Source organism: Thermoascus crustaceus, assembly GCF_041956765.1.
Source record: "Thermoascus crustaceus strain CBS 181.67 unplaced genomic scaffold VTN00scaffold_2, whole genome shotgun sequence".
Classification (NCBI taxonomy): domain Eukaryota; kingdom Fungi; phylum Ascomycota; class Eurotiomycetes; order Eurotiales; family Thermoascaceae; genus Thermoascus; species Thermoascus crustaceus.
The window spans coordinates 1360849-1383092 of NW_027192528.1; the positions used below are offsets into that span (position 1 = coordinate 1360849).

Consider the following 22244-nt stretch of genomic DNA (forward strand, 5'->3'; position numbering starts at 1 on the left):
CGCGCAAGTGAGTCGCCGCAGGCATCGAAACGAAGATCTCTGGATGGACAAACGACGCCAAGACCCGCTGACTGATACGCGTAAAGTGGTTTTGGCACGCGTCGTCCCCTTTGCCATTCATCCTTTCTATATCAGCAAAATCGACAAATTCAACAATTTCATCATGGCGGTGGATTATAAACGATATCTGGCGGAGAATGTTCTCAGTGAGCGGCGGACTGTAAGTTTCTCTTTTTTTCTTATTTGTTTAAACAACGCTTTCCTGGTCGATCTAGCTCTTGCCGCTTACCATGTTGATCAAAGGTCACGTATCGCTCGCTCGGTCGAGCTTTGAAGGTCCACAGCCATCTGGCTAAGCAGTAGGTTTATTTCATTCATTTATTCTGTGGCAGATTGATTGATGTATCATGTGTTTGCGTGTGTGAAAAGGATGCTGTATGAGTTTCACCGCAACGAAAACGCAAAGAAACCCCAGAGCGTCAATGCAACTTACCTCATTGCCGGAGTCCAGCATCCTCCTCCGAAGAAGCCAGCGACGAATGGCACTCATAGAAAGCATGGAGACGATGAGGTGATGCAGAGTAGTCCCTTTCTGAGTAGCTCCATGCCACAGCAGGATGTTGCGGACGAGCCGATCCGGACGACTTCTATCCTCCTTGTTCGGGAGGAGGATATGGAAGGTAAGAATATTATATGGCTTCTCCACAAGCTAGTAGAAAAATGCTGCCTGTCTATTGGAATAATTTCTCACTTCTAGGTCTACAGAAGCTAAGGCTACGTTTGAATCGATATCTTCGATTCATATCTACAGCTTGCAGCCGACTATCCTTCAGGATCTGAACATCTTGACGGATGTTAGTCGTGAAATTCTGGCTACGCATGGTAATGAAGATCCCTTGGAACAGGGCAAGCACTGGGGAATGATACAAAATCGGAATGTCAAGGTACAGTCCCCATACAATCTGACTGAAAGGATGGCGACTGATCGTCTCTCCAGCGGAGAACGGGAGCTCGACCTCCTCCTGCTCCAGCTGCTGCTCCAGCGAAACCTGCGGTATCCAAACCCGCAGCTGCTCCTGCAAAGCAGCCTTCACCAAAGGAGGAACCGTCACAGCCTAAAAAAGAAAGCGAAAGCGATGCAGATGCAGAGGCGCCATCAAAGGTGCCAGAGAAGACTGCACCATCGAAGCAGAAATCCGGTATCTTTGCATCCTTTGCAAAGGCGAAACCGAAGCAGAAGAAAGAAGAAACTGCTACTCCTGCGGCTTCCGGGGCAGAGTCTGTAAGTCAGCTACTGTTTACTGGTTAGTTCATTATATTTGCCGGAATGCTGACTCGGATCTAGGCTCAACCTAGTGATCCAGAAGATGGTGGGTTCAAATTGATATTTTCGGAAGTGTCGTGCAGGACTGACGGGAAGCAGTTGTTTTCGATGACGATGAGGAGGAGGAACGCGAAGACCTCTTCCTGGACACAGGAAAGAGGGTGAGCAACAAAAGTCGCGAGTCAAGAAAAGAACGAGAAGAAAAATTGAAGAAGATGATGGAGGATGACGGTAAGCAAGCGAAGTGGTCCAGACTCCGGAGATGCATGCTAAACCCAGAAGACGAAGACATGCCCGATGCACCAGACACGCCAGCTGAACTGGCCGAAGCAGCTGCGGAAGAGCCAGCTCCGGAAGAAACGAAGCCGGTCGAAAAGCCAGAGGCGAAGCAAGAACTAAAGGAAGAAGTCTCCGTGCAGGGAGGCCGCCGCAGAGGCAAGCGGCAAGTCATGAAGAAGAAGACGGTCAAGGACGAGGAGGGATACCTGGGTATGCACCCCGATGTCTGCTCCGTGGCACAGTCTAGACTAACCATCTCTCTCAAGTTACTGTGGAGGAGCCAGTCTGGGAGTCGTTCTCGGAGGATGAGCCTGCACCGCCGCCCAAGAAGAAGCCGGCACCTAGCGGCCCATCCAAGGGTAAGGGCGGTGCGAAGAACGGGCAGGGTAGCATCATGTCTTTCTTTGCGAAGAAAACATGATAACAGCTGCAGGACAAGTCACTGTAGCTTTATTTAATCTGTGCAACCTTGTATTAATATAGTATAGCATAGAATATTGAAAGAGACCTGCAGTGCGGGGTTTAGTAATAGTGCAGGGACATGAAGTAGAACCGTGCTTTTAGTTTCGTTAGCCAGAGCAACGTCAATGGTCAACCCCGCAGGAAACATGAGAATTTGTCCGCAGAAGTGGGGGATTAATATTGTAAGCTGGACGAACTGGAAGCACAGCTGGGATTATCAGGCTTCATGCAGACATGTTTTATCCGGGGCCTGCGGAGATGACTGCGCCGTGGAGATACATGGTCGTTCAGCATCTGTCAGGGCCTGTGATGTTACATCCAGCTGCACAACGTCGAATAATCGTCCAGACGGATCTTTAACAGACTTCCGCCATGGCATTCGTGTCGAGAACGAGATGAGACCGCAGGCGGAGTCTCCCGCTAGATGCGGAGCCCCGAGTTCCCCAGCGCGGCCCGCATGCTCCATGCTTTAATTAAGCAGATGAGCATCCCTTCATTCTGCGCTCTCCTCTCCTCTTCTGCTCTCCCTCTCCCATCCCCGAGGTGAGCGCCGCATCCCATTGACTATGAATCTCCGCTCGACGGCGGCTTTCATCCTCGCCTTCGCTCTGACTCCTGTCTTTGGAGACAGCAGCGCAAAGGAGCCCCGGGAGCCGCGCGACGATCCCGCCTTGCTACGCCGGGCTTGTCCAGACTATACCTCCTACGCTGCGGTCAAGCAGTGAGTATCTTGCCATTGATCGTGTATGATATACAATTGAACAGTTCCCCGGCTAATACACTGCTTCCAGCCCTCCCTACAGCGATGGACCCCTGAAGCTCCCCTTCCAGCGGCCCGCGGAAGCATGCAGGACCTTCTCGTCCCCAGCTGTCGAGAAGGTGATCGAGGACATTACCTCACGCATGGTCGACAAGGATCTGGCCCAGATCTTCCGCAATGCGTTTCCAAATACCCTTGATACCACCGTCCGGTGGCATGTCAATGGTTCGACAACCCCCGCGACGACGAAGAGGAGCAAAAGCAAGAGCAAGAGAGACGAAGGCAAGTGGGAGGGCGCGCAGACGTTCATCGTGACGGGAGACATCGACGCGGAGTGGCTGCGCGACTCGACGAATCAGCTGGCGCAGTACCAGGTCCTGGCGAAGAAGGACGACAAGATCCACACGCTCATCCTAGGCGCCATCAACACCCAGGCCGAGTATGTCATTGAATCCCCCTACTGCAACGCCTTCCAGCCCCCGCCTCCCAGCGGCCTGGGCCCCTCGTCGAACGGGCAGGATGACACCGTCCACCCGGCGTACGAGCCGTCCTTCGTCTTCGAGTGCAAGTACGAGCTCGACTCCCTGGCCCACTTCCTCATGCTGGGTAACCAGTTCTACGAACACACCAAGTCGACCGAGTTCCTGACCGACCGATGGTACACGGCGCTCGACACGCTGCTGGGCGTGCTGGACGCGCAGTCGCTGCCGACGTTCAACCCGCAGAACCAGTACGTCACGAACGAGTACACCTTCCAGCGCGAGACGACTCTGGGCACGGAGACGCTCAACCTGAAGGGCATCGGGAACCCGCTGAACAGCGGGACGGGCCTCATCCGCAGCGCGTTCCGGCCCAGCGACGACGCCACCATCCTGGGCTTCTTCATCCCCCCGAACGCCATGATGGCCGTCCAGCTGAAGAAGACGGCGGACGTGATCGAGGCCGCAGGTGGCAAGAAGGACCTGGTCAACAAGCTCCGCGAGAGGGGTGAGAACCTGGAAAAGGCCGTGTGGGAGCACGGCGTGGTCAACCACAAGAAGTACGGCGACGTCTTCGCCTTCGAGGTCGACGGATACGGCTCCCACATCCTCATGGACGACGCCAACGTGCCGTCATTACTATCCCTCCCGCTGCTGGGCTTCGTGGATCAGGACGACCGCGTCTACCAGAACACGCGGAAGATGCTCCTGTCGAAGGATGGGAACCCGTACTACCTGACGGGTTCTGCCTTCCACGGAATTGGAGGGCCACATAGTTAAGTTTTTTTTTTTTTTTTTTTTTTTTTTTTTGTTTACCATTCTATATATATATAAACAGCCCAAAATAAGCGACAGCCTTTCTAACTAACGTGAAACAACCCAGTCGGCCTCCAAAACGCCTGGCCCATGTCCCTCCTCGTGCAAGCCCTGACCTCCGACTCGGACGCCGAGATCACCGAGTCTCTCAACCTCGTGCGGGACTCGTCCCTGCTGGGCCTGGTCCACGAGTCCATCAACGTCAACAACATCACCGACTACACGCGGCCGTGGTTCGCGTGGGCCAACTCGCTCTTCGCGCAGACCATCATCCGAATCGCGGCGGAGAGGCCGCACCTGATCTTTGGGCCGGGGGCGAAGCCGTATGTTATTCAGTAGGATATCATGTCCCTTGCGTGTGTTGGCGTACGTTATTATACGTTATTATTATTAGCCTTTTTTCGTTTTTGTTGTGTTTTATTTCTTTCTTTCTTCGGCGCTCTCCAAGGGATATTGGTTTGAAGAGCGTCCGCTGCATTTGAGATGCATTAGGGTGGCGTTTTTTTCTTTTCTTTCTTCTCTTCTTTCACTTCTCTTACACATTGGCACGGCACGGCACGGCACGGCATAAGAGGGACACTAGGTAAAGCGTAGAAATTGGAAACTACGATAATCAATGTCATCAGTATTAGTATTAGTACCATTCTTCTTAAAAGACGAAAAGAGCAGTCTGCCCTGTTGACTACCTACCTACTACCTGACCTACCTTGTTATATTAAAACAAAAGAAATAAAAAGGCACTTAGCAATATGGATATATACTGCTCCGTATATATGTAGGCATATATAGTCCTGGCTAACCAAGTTCATCCATTCCATTCACTATGTACACTTCGAGAAGCCGCAACTTTGGTTTGCAGGTGTTAGAAGTCTAGTGTTGTTCAACAATCCCACCCTTCCACGCCTTGGTCCCCAGTTAAACCAGTGCAAGCGCCTTTCTCTTCCTTCTTCATCCCGACGCCTCGTGTGGAGTAGGTAATCCACTTTTCTTGAGGTTGGATGCCGTTTCCGTTAAGTACAGGTCACGATAGTAGCCCTTCTCAATGACCATGAGTTCGTCATTAGTACCTTGTCCAATGATACGGCCATTTTCGATGACAAGGATCTTGTCCGCGTTACGTATGGTGGATAATCGGTGCCTGTGGCAGATATTAGTCCACAGCCGGTCCGTCTTTGAATGGCCCTTACGCTATGACAAGTTTCAGTTTTCCAACACTTTCCAGCCTCTTCTCTGCTGTTCTGTTGTCTAGAGAACTTGTGGGTTCGTCGAGAATCGCTATGGATGGAATTCGAAGTGTCAGCTGGGGATACCCAGTTGCTGTTTCTCACCGGGAGATAACTTTGCATTAGGGGTGTCGTAGCCTTGGGGGAGCATTGATATCTTGTCGTGCAGACCAACATCCTGACATGCATTGATGATGTCCTCTTTTGAGGATTCGGGATTCGCATATTGAAGATTTTCTATAAGTGTTCCGCCCAATGAAGATGGTTCCTGTAGGACACCTCCTACAAGGTCTCGAAGGGATCGCAACGTGATTCTCGAATTTCGAGTCCGTCGCTTCGAATAGCACCACCTAGAGGGTCGTAGTATCGCAAAGAAGTTGGAAGATTGTCGTTTTTCCAGTTCCTGTCTGTCCAACCAAGGCAATTGTCTGTCTAACACTACCACGGAAGCTGATATGTCGCAAAATGTCTCTTTCTCCATAAGAGAAGCTGACATCATAAAATTCAAGACCCCCTTGCCATCTATCCAAGTTCACGGCATCCGGATGGTCCACCACACTTGGCCTTTTCTGCAGAAACTCCACCAAATCCTGAGCGTGACTTGTAGTTGTCGCAAAAATGTTGTAAAAGCTAAATATGGAACTGAAGGCCAGGCGAAGTTGTTCCAATAATCCAGAAAGACAAGAACCTCCTAATGTTCCATCCCTCCATGAAATATCCCATAAATGATGGGAAGACTGGAAGACCCCCATTAAAATCCGTGTGGTACTCCCACGCCCATTGGAGGTGAAAGCTGGCCAGTATGTCAATTTGTGGATGCCATCGGTGAGTTTGGGGTCCTGGATGCAAACACGTCCTTTCATGGTCACATTGTGGTCTCCAGGTAAGCAAGATGTTTTGGAACTCTTTGTGCAGACCCAACGCGGTCTCACAGAGAGGTTGCAAGCACATGCAGCCTTAGAAGGCACCGCTTCATTTTCTGCGTTTGTCAGTTGACCGCACGGTCTCATTGAACCTGTCAGACAATACGAACACTTTTCGTTCTGCATGAAGGGCAGGTCCCTGATGATTGTTGTTTTCTGTCTTACACATTGCACTACTATAGGGGGAGGTTATATTATTCTGATTTGCATTTCTAAATACTTCAACAAGCTCAAACAATATATCATTATTCCAGACCTATTTCATACTGTAGCTACAAAATCAAACCCAAGGTCTATTCAGAACGATGGATATCAGCAGGAGGGTTTTAGTGGGGGAGCAAAGCGGCGGGGGCCTTAGAGAATGGCAATCAAGGAGCTGCATTTTCGCTAGAAAGTACCTAGGTAGCTCCTATGCTTAGCCTTTTCGGGGCTAGCCGCCTGAGATTCGAAGGAACAGGCACGGTCATGTAATAATGACCAGTGTAGAATAGGGGGTTCTCTGTCAATTGAGCGGCTGGGCAAAGCAGGTCTTCATTCTTTGCAAGTTCTTTTTTTCCAAATTCATTCAATGAGAACGGAAAAAAAATAAACACTGGGCTCAGCCGGGAATTGAACCCGGGACCTCACCCAATTCGGCAACCATCGTTTTTGCGATGGTCGGGCGGATTAACCTATACCCGAAGGGTGAATCATACCCCTAGACCACTGAGCCGGTGTTTCATGATTACCTATCCTACTCGACCTAACTTGCAATTCGGTTCTGCTACAGGATTTCAGTTAAGAACAATCATCACAATCTCTCCTTGACTGATGAAGAATTACTAGCAGACAACAGACCAAAGCAAGAAGTCGCTTACGTAGTATTACCTCATGTATAGTGGGATGGCTGACTGGTTCTAAGGTTGTGTATAGATTAAGTACTAGGTATATACCTATCCAATGGAGATAATGTAGACCTTTGTAACTTACATTGATATATCTTAGTTGTTCATGTAGACCAAGGATTACCACTGTTACATGGAAGATACGGATTACGACGATAACCCAGGGTATATCTTGCATCTATCCATAGTATACATACATGATGCTCTAGTCAACAACATAAAAAAAAGGGTCACCTCAAATCAAATCAGGACTCTTCTCAACCCCTCCGTCCCACCGAGCACTCTCCGTCCAGTAATCGGACATCTCCCCTTTCCGCTCTCCCATTTCCCTTCCCGGCTCTTGCCTTTGCCTCCCGCGGCTATCGCCTCGCCGGATTTTTCATTATCCTCCGCGTTAGTCTTTTCCTTCTCTTCACCCTCCTCGTCTTCATACTCCTCCTCCCACGCCGCACCGCCCTCCTCGCCATTCATGAAATCTACCTGCCTCTCCTGCTCTCCGTTCAGCCAGCGGAAGATGCAGACGTAGCAGAAGACATAGCCCGTCTGGCACGCGGTCGGGTTGACGAGCTGGTTGAGGCAGATGGGACACGTATTGGGCGAGGATTCCGCCGGCGGGAGAGGCACGGTGAAGATGGGGAGGAGGGAGGTGGATGAGATAGGGGGTTGTGGACGATGACGCTTCATCGCCGGTTTCAAGTTTGTTGCTGTCGGAGAGGGAGCGGAGAGTGTGGTTTTCTTCTCAGATGGATCTTTCATCCCCGATACCACTGGGGCAGGAAGATCGAGTGCCTCGGTGGCTTTCCGCGTCAATTGCCGCGAGAAGTCGCTCGCGTGCCACCACTCGAGGAACTTGAGCGCGAAGATGGATGCGGGAAGAAGGATCCGCAAAGACGAGAGAACCTGCGGGTACAGGTTCTGCGGGCTCAGCAGGCTCAGGAAGGTCGATCCTGGCCGTCTTCTGGACCCGCTGGGTTTGGGAGGCTGCGTCGCCTCTGCGATGGCGCGGTGATCCGCAGGTCCCAGGCGCCGTATCCGAGTCCCAATTAGCCAGAGGAAGGGGGACGAATATTTTGTGTTGTCGAACAGGTAGGCCAGGTTGAAGGCCAGAATGGAGAAGTAGTATGCCGCATTGACGGACGGGTACACGTTCCGGAGAAACCACTTGTAGTAGTGCATCAGGCGCTGCCGGAGCGTAGGGTTCGGAGGGAGGTCATCACTGGGATTGTATCGTGGTCCGCCGCTTACCACCAGCGATGCCTGCGGCGCTGCATGGATATCGTAGCTCTCGTCCAGCTTACGCTTCAGATAGGGAATCCCGACCAGCACGGCCAGGTTCTTCCACACATCCGACGTGCGCAGCTTCAGGGATTCCCGTACGGGTCCCGGGGCACCCAGCTGTGCGCGGGGGATCTCGCCATTTTTCGTCCGCAGGACGCGCTCCCGCTTCAGGGAATAAAAGTTCTCGGTGAACGAACCGCCAAAGGTCCGCAGGTAGTACCGCTCGACGATCAGCGAGAGCAGGGCATAGACCTCGTCGAACGAGTTCAGCACGCGGAGAAGGTATCGTGGATGTCTGTGTGTAGCAATCGCTAGGAGATAGCGGAGCGATGGGGGGATGAGAGCTGAGAGCTGCTGCTCGGATAGCAGCTCTGATAATGGTTTTGTTGTATCAGTACCAGCTTGCGGTGAACCTGAGATGCAAGGAGAACTCACCGAACAACGACGGCTTCAAGTCGTCGAAGTCATTCTGCAGTGTCGACATGTACTCCATCGTGGCGGTCCAGCGCAACACATCCTCAGGGGTGACTGAGGACAGACAGCACAGCTCTCGGGGAGCATGCTGGGGTTGATGAAGTTGACGTCGCGGAGAGCGTGGAGAAGCTTAGCGGCGAGGCGAGCCGAGGTTCGCGGAGAGACATGCCGACGTCTCGCCAACATATGGAGCAGAGAACAACCCGATATTCGAGACACAGTGTTTTATAATACAATACATTCCTATCTATATTATTTTACATGAAAAGTCATGAGATTCAATCATACAGTACAATAACTATAACGTTCACTGCAGCATCCCTCCCGCTTCAGCGCTCTTGTTCCAACGCCTCCTGGCAGCGGCTGTAAAGCATGGGCAATGCACTAATCGAGCCTTCAGAAGCCCGCTCTTGTACAAAAGGATCTGCAACCTCAATGCAGGGCATGAGATGCTGTGCAACTTCGCCCTCCAGGGGAACCGGCGGCTCCTCTCTCTCCATCATCGTGACCCAGGTCGAGACACAGTCTCGTGCCCGGCGCTCATCTCCCAGCTCCGCGTGCAGCTGGAAAAGCGTCGCATAGTCCTCGCTGGACCTGCGGATTCCGTGCATGGGAAACTTTCGCCACAGCTTCCAGAAGCCGTCGTAGTCCTGGTTGCGGAAGTAGAGCACCATGAGCTGGCGGGCCTGCTCAGCATCAAAGGAGACATTTAAGGCATCCATGACCCTTCTCACCCGGTACTGTCTTTCGTTGGCATTATCCGAGCCAGCCACCTCGTCAGCCTTGCCCTCGCTTGCAGGAGTTGCAGCGCCAGCGGCCTTGTAGAGCATCTTGAAAACGGTCATGTTCATGACATCCGTCCCCTGGAGGCTCAGATGATCCAGCACGCGCAGAGCAAGCTCCTTATCAGAGTCCGGCAGAACGTTGGCAGGCTCACCTGTCGAACGATCCACTGGCCGCTCCGTCAGCAGGGCGGAGACGACCTCCATGCCTAGATCGTCGGAAATCTGATACCCTCTGTGGATGTATTCCTGAAAAGTCCCCCAGAGATGCTCCTTGCTATAGGCCGGATGCTGAAGCGAGATCGCAAGACACATCAGCCTCATGCGGGCCACAGCCATCTCTGCAGCAGGAGGCGTATTATTGTAGAAAAGTCGTAAGAAAAGAGTAGAGTCACGGTCGTCCGGACCATTTCCAAGTTCATCACGTACCCTAGATTCAGGGAGTCCCGTTAGGTATTGAAACAACATTGGCATCGTGAGTTTCTGTGATGGATCATCCTGCACCGGAGTTCCCGATCGCTGTCCAGCAGCCGCTTTGGTCTCGGTTGTCATTTCGAGTCGACGGGCGGAGGTATGGAATCCTCTCTTCTGCTCGAGTGAGATACTAGCGGGAGCCCTAAGGACAGGTCCATGGTCAGGTTGAGAAGACGCTTCGCTGGTGATGTCGGAGGGAGCACGAACCTCTTCAAGAGGCGTGTCTGGAGCAGCTTCAGGAGCTCCCTGTTTGCCTAGGCGCTTTCGTTCCAGAGCGGCACCCCAGAGGCCCTCGAGATCGATCTCCGCCCTCTTCTCCTCTGTGAACATCTGCACGACAATCCGCGTTCCACCGGCGATCTTGCCAAATCCTTCGAAGCCCTCCTCCCGGAGCCTCTGTTCCTGGACAGTCTTCCCATCATCCACAATCCCCGCGTTCACGCAGATCCAACCGGTGGTGATACCATCGTCCTTGGTGTCCATGATTGCTCCGGCTTTACTGGCAATCCTAGCCCGGCGGGCCTGTCGCCGAAGCTTGATCTTCAACTCATTTCTCCCCAGCAGGCCATCAGCATATGGGCGCAGTTTGTATGTGCTCCGCAGCCAACGGCAGAGACGGTCAGCAGAAACATTCAAATGCTTCACGCTGCGCGCTGTTCCAATAACCATGATGACGTTGCCCCCCAGGGCGGGCGGCGGGTCGAGACCGCGCAGGTCCAACAGGGCCAGATCATCAAGACCAATCTCGACGGATATGTGTTTGAGCAGATCTTCAAGCATTGGTGGTGGGTTCTCTGGGAGAGGCGGGAGCTGCTGCCGATGCGCCAGAGGATGGGGCTCCGCGCTGGCTGGAGTTTCTACCTGCAGATACCATGGGACATGCTGCGGTGTCTCGGACTTGTTCCCACTGTCCTCAGCTGGCAGTGCATCAGTGCCTGCACCAGAATTGGGAGATGAATTGTGGTCGGTTCTTAGACGAGGCGCCGAGGCGAAGGCCCTCCGCCGCTGGTCATAGAGCGGACGCAGGGGAGAAGACGCTGGAGAGATGGAGACACCGGAGATGGCGACAAACGACTGGAGCACATCCTGGCGACAAGCATGGCACCAGGGGCCACGCAGCAATGCCCTGCTCATCTTGCCTGTCGATGAATGGAATGTCTATATCGTGCTCTTCCTGTTGGATGCTTCGATCCCAAATTTCAGAGCGGAGACGGACAAACACTGCAAATGCTGAGTCAACAATGCAAACAGGACAAACAGCTCCTCCACCGCAAAAAAGTCGGAGGGGCAAAATGATAGATAAAAGGTAGACATAGACAACGATAGACATCAACAACGCCCCGACTCTCCGCTTGTTCCCTGTCTACCTGCGGTTTCGAGCGCTTGAGACCGCAGCCATGTCGATGGACTTGGATGCCGTCCCCATCTCAGGGTTCCAGCAGCAGGAAGGGCCTACTGCAACGTATGACCCCCGCCTTTTGCTATATTTTGCATCTTGACATGACGCTGACATCCACCAGCATCCTCTGCTGCAACTGTGGTGCCCCAATTGACGGTACCACCGCCGCTGGTGCCCTGTGCCAGGACTGTATCAAGCTTACGGTTGATGTCACCGAGGGCATCCAGAGAGAAGCCACCCTTCACACATGCAAGGACTGCGAGCGGTGGCTGCAACCGCCGAGCACCTGGGTCAGCGCCGCTCCGGAGTCGAGAGAATTGCTGGCCCTGTGCCTGCGGAAACTGAGAGGCCTGTCGAAGGTCCGCATCATTGATGCCAGCTTCATATGGACTGAACCCCACTCGAGACGGATCAAGGTCAAGATCACCGTCCAGCAGGAGGCCTTCCAGGGTACAATCCTGCAGCAGACCTTCGAGGTCGAGTATGTGGTCGCCACGCAGCAGTGCCCTGAATGCCAAAAGTCATACACTGCCAACACCTGGCGAGCGTCGGTAATTTTACTACGTTTAATAATAATTTAAACAATTTATACTAATTTATTATATAGGTCCAGGTGCGACAGAAGGTGCCGCACAAGCGGACCTTCCTCTATCTCGAACAGCTCATCCTCAAACACAATGCCCACAGGGATACCATCAACATCAAGGAGACCAAGGATGGTTTGGATTTCTTCTTCTCGCAGAGGAACCATGCCGAGCGGATGGTTGATTTCCTGAACTCGGTTGCGCCGGTGCGGGTGAAGAAGTCGCAGGAGCTGATCTCCATGGATGTGCACACGTCGGTCAAGTCGTACAAGATCACGTTCTCCGTGGAATTGATACCCATCTGCAAGGACGACCTGGTCGCTCTCCCCCTCAAGCTCGCCCGATCCCTGGGCAACATTGCTCCTCTGACCCTCTGCTACCGCGTTGGTACCTCGATCAACCTCCTCGACCCCAACACCCTCCAGACGGCGGATGTGCCGTCCCCGATCTACTGGAGATCGCCGTTTAAGAACCTGGCCGACGTGCAGGAGCTCGTGGAATTCATCGTCATGGACATTGAGCCCGTTGGCCAGTCCAACGGCCGCTTCTACCTGGCGGAGGCGACGGTAGCACGCGCCTCGGACATGGGTTCCAACGACACCACCTACTTTACGCGGACACACCTCGGCGGGGTCCTTCACGTCGGAGACTCGGCGCTGGGCTACCACCTAACGGGAACGAACTTCAACGACGAAAACTTCGAGGCGATCGAACAGAGCAGCCAGTACGGCTCGACGATCCCGGACGTCATCCTTGTCAAGAAGTACTACCCGCGCAAGAAGAAGAACAAGTCGCGCAACTGGAAGCTCAAGCGCATGGCGCGCGAGGAGGAGGAGTCGAGCCGGAAGCAGGACCAGGATCGCCTCGAAGCCGACTTTGAGATGTTCCTTCGCGATGTCGAAGAGGACCAAGAGCTGCGGAGCACGCTGGCGCTGTACAAGGCGAAGAACACCAAGAAGAGCCAGCCCCAGGGCGACCGGATGGAAGTCGAGGGTGCTGGTGCTGACGAAGATGACGAGATGGATGAGGACAGCGAGGACGATGGAGTGCCCAAGATCAGCATGGATGAGCTGCTCGAGGATTTTGATGAGTTGAATGTTGAGGATGACGAGTAAGTCTTGGGGGGAGTGATGGGACGGAAAAAAAAGCGCATGTCATGATGGGTTACTGGCGTTTTCACTGTGGGATTTAATACATACCTACGTCTGGGCTTTGAAAGGAATCCGTACATAGACTTCTATGATATCATTATCAAGACCCATGCTTCTGTTTCAGATGGGTAATACATTTTAACCTATTTGCACCATGAACATTATATCCGTAGCAGAGCGTAGTACACAAGAAATACACGTGGGAAAAGGAAAAGGGAAAAAAGGAAAAACATCCATCAAAAAATCTTCCCCAACACCCTCTTCGTATCCTCCCCAAGGGCCTTAGCATCCCGATCCTCCTTCGTCCGGACCTCATTCTGCTTGAACACCCTCCGCACCTCCACCTTCTGCTGTTCTCCTCCACTCTCCCCCGCCCCTCCATCCTCCTCCGAATCACCCCTCTTCCTCTTCTCCTTCTCCTGCTTCTTCTTCTGAATCCCCTCAATGATCTTCCCCTTCTCCACGCCCTGCAGGAAAACCTTCTCCTCCTTCCTCGCCCTCGCGTCCTCGATCCTCCTCTTCGCCTCCCGCTCGCTCCTCTCCCGCTGCACCTGCTCCATCAGATCCGCCCACTTGAACCCCTTCAGGTACTTCATGTTCCACACGTCGTCGTGGTAGTACCCGCCCTTCTTGCCGCCGACGATGGTCGCGTTCAGCGTCTCCGCGCAGATCTTGGCGGTCTTCTTCGAGGCGAATTCGACCCACCCGTCCGTGTAGGTTTTGCGGCGGTTGCTCTTTTTCAGGGTGCTGGCGCCGGGCGGGGGCGTGGCGGGGGTGAGGAAGACCTTGGTGATGGGGCCGAAGCCGCGCTGGAGGAGGAGGGATTTGAGCGCGGAGGGCTTGAGGTAGGGGGGCAGGGAGGAGAGGTAGATGACGCCGGTTTTGTTCTTTTTGTTGGGGAGTTTGGTGGTGTCGAGGGGTTTCTTCTTCTTCGAGCTCGTGGATTTGGAGGATTTATCGGAGGGGGTTGGGGAGGCGCAATTTGTTGTCACGTCTTCCTGGTTCTCTTTCTCATTTTCTTCGCGCTCTTCACGCTCATCGTCGTTATTGTCACCGTCCTCCTCCCCGCCTCGTTTCTCTTTTCCTTGACCATTATTCCTCAGCTCAACTCCCCCATCCTCACCATCAGATTCATCCTCAGACGCACTATCCTGAACCTCATCAACCGAGATCCTCCTCCTCTTCGCCGCCCGACCAGCATCTTTCTCTTTCCTGCTGCTCGCCCGGCCCTTCGTCTCCGCGGCCTCGGAGTCATAGCCGCGGTCGGAGCCCTCGTCGTCACTGGTCCCGATGTCCAGGAACTCGTTGCGTTTTCGCGTCGTCATGGTTGGTCTGTATTTTCTGTGCGATTGAAAGGGTCTGGTAGGGTGTGTACCTCAGGGCTGCGTCGCAAAAAGCTCAGCGGGTTTTTGGGAAGTGGTTTGAATCGGGGAACTTTTTTAGATTGGAATATTGGTCCGTGCGCGTCAGTTCTCCGCCGGAGGTTGTCCCGCCGTTAAGTATATGGAGAAGAACATCGAAGAAACTGTCAGCGGTTGCCCTATTTACAAAATTCGCTGAGTAAAGTCTGGGTATTAAAATATGCCGGGTTCTTGGCCGAGTAGGAAAGGCTTCGCAGTCTTTTTTGTTTTTCTTTTGAATCCATGTGATGGCACAGTGCACTTACCTACTGAGTACTAGTCTGCAATATAAAATACGCACTACTCAAACAACCACCACCAACAAAACAAATAGACCATCAATATATTTGTATCTGTCAAACCTCAAAAAAATAAAAATGAAATTACAAAACCTACAACAGATGGGATTTGCTGGTGGTCACCCACCCAACTACTAACCGCCCGGCGTGAGGCTTATACGCAGTCAATAGTTCGGTGGGTGCCGCCCGGGTGAGCCTGAGGGCGACGCCGCTTTGCGATCGCGCGATCGTGGGTGAGCTGGGGTGAGTGCACAATAGACGGGGTGGGGTGAGCCATTGGGTGAGCCTCACCCAGCTGAGGACTTTGGCATCTGTATGAGCTCCCTTCTTCAGCAAGAGCTGGACAACTGCCTCATACATGAATGTGAGAGTGCTGTTCTCTTTGAGGATACAGATGTTTAGTCATCTTTGATTTCTTAGTGGCCATAAGACTTGGTCGACAGTCTTGCTACACTCGACCAAGCAAGGCTGAGTATCTCTCTGCCAAATTCCAGCAAGGTAGATGTAACGGCGGACCTAAGACTTCTTAGGCGGAGGCTCGTTGGGTTTATCTTGAGGACAGAAGGCAAGGGAAAGAGATGAATGAATAGGCTGTTACTAGCAATGTTACCTATCAGGATTGCTATTTAGTTGACCACGGGGTCCTAATCCCCATGGTTAAGGAGCATCTTATATACATCCTGAGTTCTGCCCGGAAATACCTATCCGGTGGATCATGACTATAGATGGATCAAAGGTCCAGATGGATCATTTTGATCCATTGCCACATGATAGAATCCCCCCCTTGTCTGTCCTGCTCATGGTCTCCAGGCTGTGCTGTAACAGGTCCCCGTGCTTTGATCAGTGAGCAATCTTGGCCTTTTCAGGAATTTTACTCAATCCAATTTGGCAGATTCTCGTATTCAGAGAGGAGTCAGTGTTTTGTTGATTTGTGGTGGGCCACTGTTTAATAGGCTTCAGATCTTTTAGCTTTTAAGCATTATTAAACTTTTTAGAAGCCTCTGTAGTACTTGCTTTTTAGGCCTTATTCTTTTATTTAGAGGGCACTATCTGCTATTTCTGCTCTCCAACCTTGGTGTCCATTAGGGCCTCCATATTTGCATAAAATGGCCTTTTTTTTTGCTGGCTGTCTTATAGTTTTAAAGGCGTCTAGACATAGCAGGCTTCTTGAGTGCTTAATTCTTAATGCTATTGCTTGCAGCTCTGCTTAATGACCTCTGCCTTAGAGCTGAAGAAAATAGTAATAAAAGCTTTGCTAACTTTTAGTTCTAAAGAGGTGATTCTCAAAAATACTTTTTCTGGGCTTGCTGTTCTGCTTTTCAGCTATTGATAACTTTTATAAGTCTATAGTCTCTAGATTACTGTTATGACACAGCCTAGAGTTAGCGACTGCGGTCGCAGAGGAAGACGAGGAAGGGGGATCTCAGCACATGACTATGGATCAAACTGGCAGCATTGATCCATCTGAACCATTGATCCAACAGACTTCATGATCCATCCCCAACTATGATCCATCGGACTCCTATATCCGGAGCAGACTTATCATGTATTTAATGGCTCTTCCTATTCATAGGTTTATGACCTTGTGGTCAACTTGTCTATCAAATCTAGTATCTAGTTGTCTTGAGCTCTACTTCTTGTGTCAGCCATCCTCTCAAGAATATCCTCACAAGAGGGAGGTCTTAGGTCAGCATGCCTTCTAGTACGATCAGCTCAAGCAGTATTGGGTCTTGTGACGCATTCCACCTTAGGAATCCCATCTCAGAGTGCAAGGTCTCTTAGGACTAAGGGCTTGGAAGGCACATCACACCTCCCCTTTCTACCTGTTTCCTATCTTTCAAGGTAAACCCCACGGCTCACGAGATTGGCTTAAAGTTTCAGGCCTCCCGTGACACCCTGAATCACCTTGCTCGCTCACCAACTCACCCTGTTCACTCTCATTTTTCTAAGGCATCACTTTGCTCGCCTGTGCTCACCTATGCTTACCTACATCTCGCGCGACTGCCACTGTTTAAGCGGCAATAACTTTGGGGCAGTATTGACAATTGACCGCGCTTATAATTGTGGCTTAAGTACAGCTGAGCGGACGGGAAGCCCTGTTTTCCACACCCTATGGTTGTAGGTACGAGAACCTTCTTTTGAGGGACATTTGAAGGTCCTTTTGCGCGAAGCTGTAGGTATCTGAATGGTCTGATCTCTCCGTAATCCATAAAAAGATAAAGATATAGACAGTTACGGTCTGGAAAGGCAAAGGAAAAAAAAGGGATTTCTCTGTTCTTTCCTTTATTTATTCTCAATGGACTTCATGCATATAGCCTATGATGCTCTGTCACTAAACATAATTAATCAATTAAGAGAAATACCTATTAATTGAGTCGTCAAAAGCCGTCGCTCCACTTCGACCAGCACGTAATTATATCAAAAGTGAAAAAGAAAAACTCAAGACTCAGGATATATAATAAAAAAAGACATGGCAAGAATAATTGTCACTCCTGAACCTTTTCATCCTCCCTCTGCATCATATCCATCACCAATTCCATGACCTTGGCGAATGTCCCACGTAGAGTGTTCCCATCGTCGTCGACATTAAAGGAGAACCGCAGCGGATCGAAGTCGATCGGCCCACAGCGCAGACTGCGGTCATCGCCAGTCCGGACCAGGAGCACATCCTCCTGCTCCCAGTCCGGCCGGTCCATGACGACTATGAGGGCGCGGAAGAGCGGATGCAGCTCGAAGCCCTTGTGACGGGCCGGCTCCGCCCCCGGCATGGCAGCGTCTTCAGCATCGAGCTTCTTCTGCCGCAGGCGGACCTGCGCGCAGAGGTCGCGGTGGGCCGCGAGGATGTCGCCCACTTCCCGCGGGCTGTTCGGGGTCCAGCTGGTGACGAACTTGCAGGGGAACCTGCCCCGGAGGAGGTCCATATCAGTCATCTGTTTTTGGCCCACAAGGCCGTACAGATGGTCGAACATGTCGAGGAGGTGCTTTTGCCTGAGGGCGGCGTCCGGCCCCGGCTGCGCAGTGACATACATGGCGCAGCCCTTGTGGCAGAAGTCGTACATGGTCTCGAGATCCATCCGGGAGTGTCTGCTCGCACGTGTGAGGATAAATGGGGACAGATGGACAGCCTTCTGGTGCTCATAGTGGCGCTTGATGTGCGCATTGTTCAGGTCGGATGTTGACATCGACAGCAGTGATAATTCTCTGTCCGTCAACTGGCCGAGTTTGATCTGCTCCATGCGTCAACGAGGATCGGATAGATAAAAATAACGTTGCCAATGGTCGTACTTCTACTGTTGGAAATGGAAACAGCACGCGTGGACAATGTGCTTCCCTTTCTTTTCTCGACACAAAGTATGAGCTCCTCCTGACTATCAATTTCAAGTCGATGTACTGTACTTCTCTTGTTCCAAGAACAGTGAAGAAATAGTTTCAGAGACAAAGAGCACGGTATTAATTCACACCACCCAGGAAGATCATTCCGGGGAGTGGTCGCAAAATAAATAATAAAAAAAAGAGAAGGATAGAAAGAGATCCCCTTGGATAGATAGAGAAAAACGGAGACAAGAAAACCCATGCAGCCAGGATAGACAGAACGTACATCTGCCGGTCTCTTTTTTAAAACGCATGATCAGCGAAAAGGAAACTGCAGAAAGTAAGTATGCTGCGCCGCACGACGAGATGTGTGGTCCTCTGCGGGGAGGTTTGCTTCTGTCTTTTTTTTTTCTCCTCGCCTTGCCCTCTTGTCTTCTTTTCCCTTTTGCACCGTGCAGAACAATGCAGGCATTATCATGCAGGTGATGGGACCGGGGAGTTGTCCGAGCTCTAGGCCGGCTAATCAGCAAGCTGAGATGGGCAGGGCGAGATGCCGCTTCTGGCCCCAGACGCGGCGCTGAGTGCCGTGCATGGAACGCACGGCGACCATTCTGTCCTATCCGTACATCCGTTTGGACAGTGACTTTCAGTGGAGAGAAGGGGAAAATGCTGATTTTTTTAGGAGTGTGAAACAAACCGGAGATGGTGGAGAGTGATGGGCGATGATGAGCAACGACTGAAGAAGGGAAGAGGAAGAGAAGGCGTTTCTCGGCCAGGGGCATCGGCTCTTGGTCGAACATCTCGCACACCCCGCCAGACTTCCACCAGCCAGCCGCCAACACGTCCTTCTCCGTCCTCCCTGCGTCTATCTCTTCCAATCGCGCGCCTTTCTGACTCCCTCGACTGCACGGATGCTTGGCGAATTCGTCGATAGCCCGGGGAGGGAAAGATTAGGTAGTTCCCCGATGCTAGCGACGTACGTTCTTCAGTCCGGCCCAACCTTACAAGATCGCTTGCAAAGACAGATGCAACGCCTCACTAGCAGTGCCTAGGGCGTCAGGTGTTCTCCGGAGTCTGTAGGTGCTCCCTAGTATATGCATTTACCGAAGATCGTCTCCAACTAGCAATGTCTGGCCATGGGCGGCATCACCAGCTAGCGTGTTGTTAAATAACAATGCTACCTACCTGATATGTACTGTAGTATGGAAGTCGATATTACCGCAGATGATTTTCCCAGAGACTCCTCATCCCATAGGATCGAGTCAGAAAAGGACCCTTATGCAAAAAGGCGTACGTGACGCGCGCAATCGATGAGCTTTGACACATACATTCAATAGAGCAGCAGTTTTGAATTTAATACAGTCTAACCCCACAATCCTGCAGGCAAGAATGCAGTGTCACACCTGTGTTAACAGGAGAGACAAATCGGTCTGAAGATACTGCGTAATTGGAGTGTTGTACATATATATGCCCTTTTCTATGCACTTGCAGCTAGCTGGCTCATAGATGCACGTCTACGGAAATAGAAAGCCGGATCGGAACGGATCTAAATGGCTGCTTTCTCCTAGTGTACTGGTATGGTATTGTTGTAGCATTGGTATGTATGTGCCTTGGTGCATATATACATGGGAGCCCTATGCATGCAGACCAGTGACGACGGCACGCGGCCACCTTCCCACTTCATTTATCTTACATCTTCTTCTTCGGACCCTCCGGGAGAGAAGATTAGATGCGACTGGAACTCGAATGATCACCAGGTGTTGTACAGTCTTCCACTTAGTGCCAGTCGGGATAGCCAATCTCTGTCTCTTCTCCCACCCAAAACAGATAAACTAGGGCCTGTAACTCCTGCGAGTTTTCCTCCTCCAGCGCAGAGTAATGCGAATAAACCAAACGATAAAAAAGCCCGTCCAACAGTGGTAATGCCGTTGACATTCATAGACAGGAAATGAAAAACGAAACCCTTATACAATGGCCCGCTCCAAACAAGTCCCCCTTTGAATAACTCTGATACAATAAAAAGACAAAAAAGGAATGGGTCAAGAAAGATCCGGTATCAGACGCTCAGACACGATGAATGTCGGAACAAGCAAAGAACGGTGAAACATACTCCGGTCTCACCGTCACCAGACAGAAGAGAGGAGATGGATATGTCTATATTCCCAACCACCACTTCCCCCGTTCGTATACGAAGAAGCTTGTCGCGCCCATGGGCACGACTTTCATGTAGCCGATTGTCAACCCAACCCAGAACCCGCGGAAACCTTTTTGCAGCCAGATCTTACGGGCTGTCTCGAGGATGGTGAGTCGGTGGCCGTCACCCACGGCCCCTCCGACCTGCATCCGCCGCCGGATGACCTCGAGCGGGTACGAAGCTGTCTGTGACACCAGGCCGGCAATGGCACCAGAGAAAAGCTCTGCGGTGGCGGTGAGCTGAGCGCGACGCGGACCCTTCTTTTGCCGGGAAGAGAGAGAGCCGCGCGGGGAAGAGGTTTCGGAGTTCGGGATGGTAGTATAGGGGGCAAGAGACGGGGAGCGGAGCCAGTCGCCAACTGTGTCATGCGTGAGGAAGGATATGCCTGCATAGGGCAGCATCCCGACAAGGGTAGGCGTGAAGCCGCGGTAGAAGTTGGCGAGACCGGAGCGTGGTGTGACTTTATGGACGGCGGAGGAGACCGTCTGCACAGTCGCCGTGACCGGGGCAGACGATAGCGTTGCCGTCGAAGCGGAAGGTGAGATGGGACGCGGTGACGTCTGCTCATTGTAGATCTGTCTGCAGATGTTGCTCAATGACGAGCGGGAGTCATGCTTCGTCTCGAACGCCAGCCGGACTCGGATGACCTCGAGCGGGTAGGTGAAGAAGACGGAAGTGATGCCGGCCATACTTCCAGATATCAGCCGGCGGAAGGGTGTCTCCTTATCCCGCGATGGAATCACCGCTGCTCTGATCTGCTCATAGGCAAGAAACTTGATGGCGGCATAGGGGAAGATTCGGAGCAAAGTAGCCGAATGACCCTTGAAGAGGCCGCGGAGACCCTCATGGCGGTTGATATCCCGCATGGCCGTCACAACGCCAAACCAACTACCTGCATACTTTGCGAACTCTGGATTGGAGGCCTGGAAGAGGATCTTGACGCGGTCAAGGGGAGCGACGACCGTTTTGGCCTGGAATACGATCAGCACGTGCTCCCATTCCATTGAAATGACTTCATGCTGTAGAGAATATATGTACAACCACAATGACGCAAATCAATGGTTCTGAGGATAAAGAGACTCACCGCACAGCCCGCCATGCCTCCGGCAAGTCCACTCCGGAGAACATAATCCAAACTCCGCTTATCCAGCTGCTTGACGCCTCCGCTCCCGTCCTTCCTGACGGGCCCTAACGACTCATCGTCCGTCGAGGCAGCCCTTGTCGTTTCCACCGCAGTGGTATCAGCTACCGCAGACCTGCGCGACGACCTCAAGCGTACTGCCTCCTCCATCTCGCGATCCGACTGCGACTCCCGGCTTGCGGGGACTGAATAGCTGGAGGTTGAGAGCGGAGCAGTATCAAACTGTGATATAGAGGGGGGAGCGGAACGCCCATGGTCCGGAAAGGCCCTGGACATTCGGGAGAGAAGAGGAGAAGAGAAGGGTATAGTTCACGATGCACTCGGTGGTGTTCTGGAAGATCGGGTTATCGGGCGAGCAAAGCCATGTGTGCAGCGGACGGGGTTGCGGATCACTGGGTAGTGGAGAAGGAGAGCTCTGTTAGTGTGATAAGGGATGAGGACAATCCCGGGTATCCCAGTAGACTGGGTCTAATAGTGAGTGGGATATAGACTGGAATGGTATGTTCTATTCTTTCTCTTCGTTCTCTCGCTGACGTCGATCGATCTGGAGGGCGGAGAGGGAAGCCGACTCCGAGGAACCCTCCGGTACGGTAATGTTACGCCGAA

General features: G+C 52.2%; 9 protein-coding genes and 1 non-coding gene across 10 annotated transcripts; 3 read left to right on the forward strand and 7 right to left on the reverse strand.

Moving 5' to 3' along the window:
* Positions 1 to 163: 163 nt before the first annotated feature.
* On the forward strand, positions 164 to 2024 carry VTN00DRAFT_4011 (uncharacterized protein; the record flags this gene model as incomplete). The annotated part of the gene is made up of 9 exons (XM_069430393.1): positions 164 to 220; positions 304 to 359; positions 430 to 680; positions 766 to 944; positions 998 to 1282; positions 1346 to 1370; positions 1424 to 1555; positions 1607 to 1813; positions 1870 to 2024. The coding sequence occupies 9 exons, from the start codon at positions 164 to 166 to the stop codon at positions 2022 to 2024; spliced, it is 1347 nt and encodes a 448-aa protein (XP_069289532.1).
* A 607-nt stretch (positions 2025 to 2631) lies between these two features.
* On the forward strand, positions 2632 to 4459 carry VTN00DRAFT_4012 (uncharacterized protein; the record flags this gene model as incomplete). The annotated part of the gene is made up of 3 exons (XM_069430394.1): positions 2632 to 2786; positions 2857 to 4079; positions 4188 to 4459. The coding sequence occupies 3 exons, from the start codon at positions 2632 to 2634 to the stop codon at positions 4457 to 4459; spliced, it is 1650 nt and encodes a 549-aa protein (XP_069289533.1).
* A 609-nt stretch (positions 4460 to 5068) lies between these two features.
* VTN00DRAFT_4013 (uncharacterized protein) lies at positions 5069 to 5494 on the reverse strand (the record flags this gene model as incomplete). The annotated part of the gene is made up of 3 exons (XM_069430395.1): positions 5069 to 5258; positions 5308 to 5395; positions 5449 to 5494. 3 exons carry the CDS (start codon positions 5492 to 5494, stop codon positions 5069 to 5071), a joined length of 324 nt encoding a protein of 107 aa, XP_069289534.1.
* Positions 5495 to 6860: 1366 nt separating this feature from the next.
* On the reverse strand, positions 6861 to 6978 carry VTN00DRAFT_t79. The gene has a single exon. It is a non-coding gene; the product is annotated as a tRNA-Pro (tRNA).
* Positions 6979 to 7390: 412 nt separating this feature from the next.
* Positions 7391 to 8921, reverse strand: VTN00DRAFT_4014 (uncharacterized protein; the record flags this gene model as incomplete). Its single annotated transcript, XM_069430396.1, has 2 exons — positions 7391 to 8799; positions 8864 to 8921. 2 exons carry the CDS (start codon positions 8919 to 8921, stop codon positions 7391 to 7393), a joined length of 1467 nt encoding a protein of 488 aa, XP_069289535.1.
* Positions 8922 to 9231: 310 nt separating this feature from the next.
* VTN00DRAFT_4015 (uncharacterized protein) lies at positions 9232 to 11292 on the reverse strand (the record flags this gene model as incomplete). Its single annotated transcript, XM_069430397.1, has 1 exon — positions 9232 to 11292. One exon carries the CDS (start codon positions 11290 to 11292, stop codon positions 9232 to 9234), a length of 2061 nt encoding a protein of 686 aa, XP_069289536.1.
* Positions 11293 to 11555: 263 nt separating this feature from the next.
* VTN00DRAFT_4016 (uncharacterized protein) lies at positions 11556 to 13256 on the forward strand (the record flags this gene model as incomplete). The annotated part of the gene is made up of 3 exons (XM_069430398.1): positions 11556 to 11620; positions 11679 to 12108; positions 12165 to 13256. The coding sequence occupies 3 exons, from the start codon at positions 11556 to 11558 to the stop codon at positions 13254 to 13256; spliced, it is 1587 nt and encodes a 528-aa protein (XP_069289537.1).
* Positions 13257 to 13528: 272 nt separating this feature from the next.
* Positions 13529 to 14617, reverse strand: VTN00DRAFT_4017 (uncharacterized protein; the record flags this gene model as incomplete). Its single annotated transcript, XM_069430399.1, has 1 exon — positions 13529 to 14617. One exon carries the CDS (start codon positions 14615 to 14617, stop codon positions 13529 to 13531), a length of 1089 nt encoding a protein of 362 aa, XP_069289538.1.
* A 2860-nt stretch (positions 14618 to 17477) lies between these two features.
* On the reverse strand, positions 17478 to 18227 carry VTN00DRAFT_4018 (uncharacterized protein; the record flags this gene model as incomplete). The annotated part of the gene is made up of 1 exon (XM_069430400.1): positions 17478 to 18227. The coding sequence occupies one exon, from the start codon at positions 18225 to 18227 to the stop codon at positions 17478 to 17480; it is 750 nt and encodes a 249-aa protein (XP_069289539.1).
* A 2230-nt stretch (positions 18228 to 20457) lies between these two features.
* Positions 20458 to 21914, reverse strand: VTN00DRAFT_4019 (uncharacterized protein; the record flags this gene model as incomplete). Its single annotated transcript, XM_069430401.1, has 2 exons — positions 20458 to 21468; positions 21582 to 21914. The coding sequence occupies 2 exons, from the start codon at positions 21912 to 21914 to the stop codon at positions 20458 to 20460; spliced, it is 1344 nt and encodes a 447-aa protein (XP_069289540.1).
* Positions 21915 to 22244: the final 330 nt, after the last annotated feature.